General features: G+C 38.1%; 1 protein-coding gene across 2 annotated transcripts in view; it reads right to left on the bottom strand.

Annotated features, from left to right (window-relative positions):
• Nucleotides 1–6: 6 nt before the first annotated feature.
• Nucleotides 7–6741, bottom strand: part of LOC106876696 (magnesium transporter NIPA2) — a 21681-nt gene continuing 14946 nt past the window's right edge. For both annotated transcript variants that reach the window (XM_014925357.2, XM_014925356.2), the window contains exons 2-6: nucleotides 5275–5572; nucleotides 4280–4336; nucleotides 3428–3518; nucleotides 2633–2793; nucleotides 7–1955 (exon numbers count right to left, since the gene is read on the bottom strand). In XM_014925357.2, the coding sequence (XP_014780843.1) occupies nucleotides 1342–1955; nucleotides 2633–2793; nucleotides 3428–3518; nucleotides 4280–4336; nucleotides 5275–5437 (1086 nt within the window). In that variant the 5' untranslated portion in view covers nucleotides 5438–5572 and the 3' untranslated portion in view covers nucleotides 7–1341. The remainder of the gene's footprint in view (nucleotides 1956–2632; nucleotides 2794–3427; nucleotides 3519–4279; nucleotides 4337–5274; nucleotides 5573–6741) is intronic.

Below are 6741 nucleotides of genomic sequence, written 5' to 3'. Positions count from 1 at the left end.
AAAGTAGGTTTACAGTTATTCAACTATCTCTTTTGCATTTGTATATTAACAGTTTAGATCTTAATTATAAAAAAAAAATATGAAAACATTATTCTATGCTAATTTAGTTAATTTTGTTAAGCTCCCTTTTCAGTTTGTAAGACAGAAATTTAAATGTAATAAAGTGTTTTAAAAGAAATTTAAAGTGCCTACGTAATAACTGTAAACCTGTTTTTGGGCCACCCTGTATATGCACAAACACATAGGCACATTCACTCCACTGACACACATAATACACACACACACACACACACACATACATACATATTGTATTAAAATTTGTGTACATTTGTATTAAATATATCAGTGTTCACTCACAATAAAAGTATTACCGTGTTTGAGTTTACAAAATCAGACTGAATATAAATGTACACACTGTATTAGTGCACCTTTAATTAGATACACATAATATATATCATTTAACATATATAAATATACATATATACACATGTAAATGTCGAATATATACATATACATATATACATGTAAATGTCGAATATATATATATATATATACACATACACACAGACATAAATGTCGGATATATATGTGTGTGTGTGTGTGTGTGTGTGTGTAGTTTTATTTTACTTTCTGTTGTAAGATTTCTATGATACATATATGGATTCTTTGGTAAAATACTGAGATGGTCAACATTTGAGACAGTGTCTCTTCCAACATTGACCAATGACCAGATTTTATCTCATTAAATATAACAAATTTGAATAAATTGGTTTTTCTTCTTTTCCTCATTTTTTTTTTTTTTTCCATTTCTCTAGAACTTTCCAGGGAGCAACAAGATATGAGCTGCTAGATTTTCTTTTTCTTTTTTGACTTTTTTTTAAACAAGGACAAATTTTGGCTTCTGATCAGTGTCCTAGTGGTTCTGAACAATGACCAGAGCCTTGATTGTACTAGACTCTGATACTGTCCTGGTGATGCTAGCCACATATCTGTGGCCTGGAACTGCTGGACACAGACCAGTATGATCTGCAAAGTGATTGCTGGTCAAGTGACCACCAGCAGGTACTGGTCACTGACCAGTGTTCAGTAGGCAGTGCACGTCAAACAAGTGTTTCATGACATTTGACAATAAACACTTATCACTGACCCTGAGGGCGGTCAGTCAGTGGAAACTACCATGGCTCAAATTTACCATTCAAAAGGCTGACAGCCAGCAACCAGAAGATGGTACTGTCGGTGACCAGTTGAGGGTACTCCCCAGTGGTCAGTGGTTAAACAGAGAGCCAAATATAAACTGAACACTAGATATGACAGAGAGCGTCATGGAAATAGAAATGTGGTTTAATAGTTGTAGTTGATGTCGCTGGTGTGCGACAGAAGCAAGTTCTGACAGTCATCGTGTTTGATGGAGATCAGCTTGCTGTCGTTGAGGTGATTGATTGCCGGATTGTAGTCGACCTTCTTTGAACTTGGCAAATTACTGAGGCTGATGTTCATGTCTTTGAAAGCGTTGAGTAGGAAGATTCCGGCAATGATCGTCATGAAGCCACATATGTTGCCGATAATGTCCAACACAGCCATATTGACCCATTCCTTGAAGAGGATCAGTGAGGCGACCATCACTGAAGACGTGAACAGGACATAGTAAATGGGAGTGACCACTGCTGTGTTGAATGTATCTAATGATCGGTTGAGGTAGTTCAGCTGCAACACTATACAAGTGGCGACCACTATCACCAATAACCATGACAACCAGTTCAGCAAGATGTTCATCTCTCCAGACACGGTCTGCTTCATTGCCACGCCCAGCCCTTTGCAGCCCATCACGGTGAAAGTACCAAGCAGTGAGCAGATTCCAATGTAGAGAAAGACGTTTTTGTTACCATACTGAGGCACGTAGTAGATAACGAGAATAGTTGTGGTAAATGCCACCAAGGTTGCATAGATGAGAAACACTGCAAATAAACCAAACGAAAAGAGAAAAATAGAGAGATCATACAGAATTAGGGGTGTAAATACACATAAATAAGTAGTTCCTGACTACATGACTCAATTAGTCCCTAATTAACATTTATTAATTAATTGTTTGCAAAAATTATAAACAAGAGCCTCAAATTCTTGTTAGGTTCATTAGTCTTGGTGTGCCTGTTACTGATGAGATACAGCAATGTTGAAATACTGGGTGTCTCAGAATCCCTTATGCTAATGAATCATCGTAAAGTTGTTTGGTGACAAAACACAATAAACGATTAACATATTCGCATTCGAATGTGCAGGAAAGCATTGAGAACGAATACTACTGATGGCAGCTAATAGATTTCAATGACTTCAGTTACTGAGTCGTACTTATTTTTATTTATTGACCTTGAAAGGATGAAAAGCAAAGTCAACCTTGATGGCATTTGAACACAGAATAGAAAAGCAGAAGAAATGTCACTAATTAACAATAATAATAATACTGGTCATGCTTCAAGAACCATGTGGACGACTCTTGCAGTTCAAAGTAATAATGATGATTTGTATTTTTTTTTTTTTTTTGACGGAATACCAGCATAATCATCATTGTCTGGAACTGCAAGAGTTCTCCTCCTCCTCCTTCTCTTCCTCTGAAGGAAGACAGAAACTAACTTACCTGGTTGTCTGAGTTTTGCTTCTAGTTCTTCCATGCTAGCCACTTCCTGTTCTTTGGGTGAATGAATAACCATTATAGTGGAACCAAGAATTGCCAAAGTGCATCCAATCTTCCCCAATAGATTCAGGTGTTCCTTCAAAACCCTAGAAGCCAGCAATGCACTGTCAAATAAATAGAAATAGACAATCAACATACAATAAATAAAATCTGAAATATATATAAGTACAAACACACACACACACAAATTCTGGGCCTTGTACCTAGAGTAGAAAAGAATATTTTTGTTGACCTTTTGCGGCAACAAACAGATATGGCATGAATTTTCAGCTGGTGTCAGCCTATGGTGTGTAACTTTTCCCACAAGACAACATGAACTAAACACTGAAACCTAACATATTAGCTAATAATTTCTGCTACTGCTTACAACCATGATTTATGCCATTGTGTGGAACCTACTAACAGCTGATGAGTACACTGGGTTGTTGTGACTTAGCATTTAAACGGACCATATCCAGCCCAATTGTTCTACGTGTTTTATGTTCAAACTGGCCACATCTGGCCTCTCACACCTACCTGACAATGTCATTCAAATCATAGACAATCACATCATTGAAATCTCAAAGCTATGAGATAATGCAAGATTAATTTAAAACAATGAGAATACATAAGCATTACATTTGAGAGAGTAATCCGAATGCTAACTGGTTAAACCCTAAGTGAAAAAGTGAATGTGGTCCCAAATTACTCTCTGACATGAAAAAAAAATTCTTTGAAGCAAGTAATATTTGTTCTTACCTCACAAGTACACTCAGAGCCCCAAGAGGGGTGACAAGTGTTGCAGGTGCAAAAGCATATGCTGCAAAGTTTGCTATTTCACCAAGGGACACTGAAACGAAAAAAAAACAACAACATTAAAGTCAAGATCAGGATTATATGCGTACACACACACACACTGTAAATATTCCTGTTCACTAGGATCAAGTTTATCCAGCTACATGATACGGTATGGTCTGGCCAAGTAAGTCATCAGTTGAAATATGAAGTCCAATTCAATGATAAATTTTCAATTTCTTTCTTTCTACTCTCTGAGTTGAGAACCCCACTCCTACTATCAATAAATATTCCATTAATATTCTTAAACTTTCCTTCAAAGAATAACCTCAATCTAACACGTATGTATCTGAGAATAGAAACAAAAGAAAAGGTAAATAAAAACTGCATATGTTTCAAAGCTAAACAATGTAAGTTACATAACCTGTAACACACACAAAATCTGTTTAGCCAATCCTCAGATCTGATTACCTTTGGATTATTTATGTCGTGTGGAGATGACCTTTTGGATTGTACCACCCTATAACCACACACACACACAATTTGCTCACCTTTTTGCATTTTGAGATTTTGCTCTGGTACCTCCATCACTACCATTTTATCTTTTTCCCAGCTACTACCACTCTCCCTTATATAATACTGAGTATCGTGAAATGGAAATTGTACAGAAGCCTGTCATGTTTGTGTGCATGTGTGTGTATGTGCACATATGCAGTTAACAGTTCTGCAAAATAGGCTGACAGAATAATACCAGTTCTTAAAAAAAGCTACCCTCATATAGACTGAGGTTAATAAGAAGACCCCAAAATTACTTACTCAGTGTCATGCCAGCCCACCACAGCCATTCTCGTAGGTAACCATATCCACCCTGACCTGAAAATGATAAAAGATATTTACAGCTTATTTTACAACAAATGGTTCAAAATATTGGCTGTGTGTGTGCGTGTAAGTGTGTGTGTACGTCTTTCTCTAGTTTTCTTTCTGTCTTTTGCTTGCTTTGTCCGTCTGTCACTTTTTCTGAGGTTCCCTGCTTGCCTGCCCATCTAAATATATATATATATGTGTGTGTGTGTGTGTGTGTGTGTGTGTGTGAGGTGCAATGGCCCGGTGGTTAGGGCAGCGGACTTGTGGTTGTAGGATCGCAGTTTCAATTCCTAAACCAGGCGTTGTGAGTGTTTATTGAGTGAAAACACCTAAAGCTCCACGAGGCTCCGGCAAGGAGTGGGCGAACCCTGCTGTACTCTTTCACTACAACTTTCTCTCTCTCTCTCTCACACAGGATGTTTCTGTTGTACCCGTAATTCAAAAGGGCCAACCTTGTCACACTCTGTGTCATGCTGAATCCCCACCCCCACCCCGAGAACTGTTAAGGGTACATGCGTCTTTGGAGTGCTCAGCCACTTGTATGTTAATTTCACAAGCAGGCTGTTCTGTTGATTGGATCAACTGGAACCCATGTCATCGTAACTGACAGAGTGCCATGACACAACAATATATATATATATATATATATATATATATATATATATATACAAGATGTATCTCTTTCAGTTTCTATCTACCAAATCTACTCACAAAGTTTTAGTCAGCATGAGTAAAAAACACTTGCCCAAGTTGCCGTACAGTGGGACTGAACCCGGAACCGTGTGGTTGGAAAGTGAGATTCTTATCACACATCTATCTCCACAATAAGAATAAAACACAAAGAAACACAAACAAACAAACGCATCCAATCTGTCCCTGAATCTCCAATCAATAATAATGTCCTCTAACACAAGAATTTGTAACGAATGAAAACTGAGGTATCTCACCTGCTCTGGCATGGGTGGCAAGACGCAGCAGGCCAAGTTTCTTGAAGATGAAGCTGCTTCCAATGAAGAGACTCGAAGAAATGGCAAGAGTGAGGCCAATATAGAAGTCTCGGAGGTTGGCATCATTTCCCTCAACTACAGAATGACCAATCTGTGTTACCATGGTAACAATGGAGTTGTTCTGCAGTGGGTGAGTTTGGCTTGGATTGTGTGAAGGGTCAGACTTAGAGACATTGGTTAGACCTGGTCGTTTAGTATTATGGACTTTAAGATTAGATGACAGCTTTGAAGTGACAACCTGGAAAGAAACACAGAAAGGCACAAAATTATCATAGGTGGTTTTGTTGTTTTTGTTGTATAGCTTTATGTCCGCTTTAATCAAACACACCTTACAATTACAGACATTCCACCCATGTCCATCTCAGCATTTTTTCAGACACAATGTATCTAGGACTACAGTATTCAATGTTTTCTTCAGTTTATCTTTTACCAGTTCCTTGTTTCAGTTATTGGATAGCAGCCATGCTGGGGCAATACCTTAAATGGGCGGTGAGCTGGCAGAATCGTTAGCACACCGGGCGAACTGCTTAGTAATATTTCATTTGCTGTAACATTCTGAGTTCAAATTCCGTCGAGGTCGACTTTGCCTTTCATCCTTTTGGGTGTCGATAAATTAAGTACCAGTTGTGTACTGGGGTCAATGTAATTGGCTTAATCCCTTTGTTTGTCCCCTCTATGTTTAGCCCCTTGTGGGAAATAAAGAAATAAATACCTTAAATACCTTGATCAACCTGAGCTATAGTCAAAGACACTTGCCCATGGACCAAACCTGAACCCACATGGTTGCAAAATGAACTACCCCATTTACAACCTTACCACCACCACCACTGCCTGGTGCTAGGGTGTCTTAGTGATATCCACTGGTTTGCAAGCTCTTGGGAGGAGTGGGCAGAAGATAACTTCCTCTTTTCAGTATCTGAGAATCTGATGACAACTATGAGAATCTTCTTATGGTAATATATCTGTGACATGTAAGAGATTTCAAATTAACAAAAAACAAAAACAAAAAACTTGCCAAGCAAATACTACTGACTTGTTCATTCAGGAATTCTGAAGAGAAGGTCAAGGATATTTGTTGATTGTTGTGTAATTAACATTGCTTTACTATTGCGACGAAGACCACCAACAATAGCATTCACAGAAACAGCTGCAGTAGCAATAAAACTTGTTTTGGTGGAATTTCATTGAGATATGGAAATCTTTGTTAGTGAAGTGACAATAGAGGTAAAGGTATGGCTGTGTGGTTAAGAAGCTGGCTTTGCAACCGCGTGGCTGCAGGTTCAACTGTTCAGCATTTTGAAAATGTGTCTTCTACTACAAACCTAAATAAATCAATGCGTTGTGAGTGAATGTGTTAGAGAGAAACCATTTATGAGCCTACACACATATATACATACAATCACACAT

This window comes from Octopus bimaculoides, chromosome 13 (assembly GCF_001194135.2).
Source record: "Octopus bimaculoides isolate UCB-OBI-ISO-001 chromosome 13, ASM119413v2, whole genome shotgun sequence".
In the NCBI taxonomy this organism is placed as follows: domain Eukaryota; kingdom Metazoa; phylum Mollusca; class Cephalopoda; order Octopoda; family Octopodidae; genus Octopus; species Octopus bimaculoides.
Note: the sequence above shows the minus strand (reverse complement) of the source record. Positions and strands in the feature narration are given on the sequence as shown.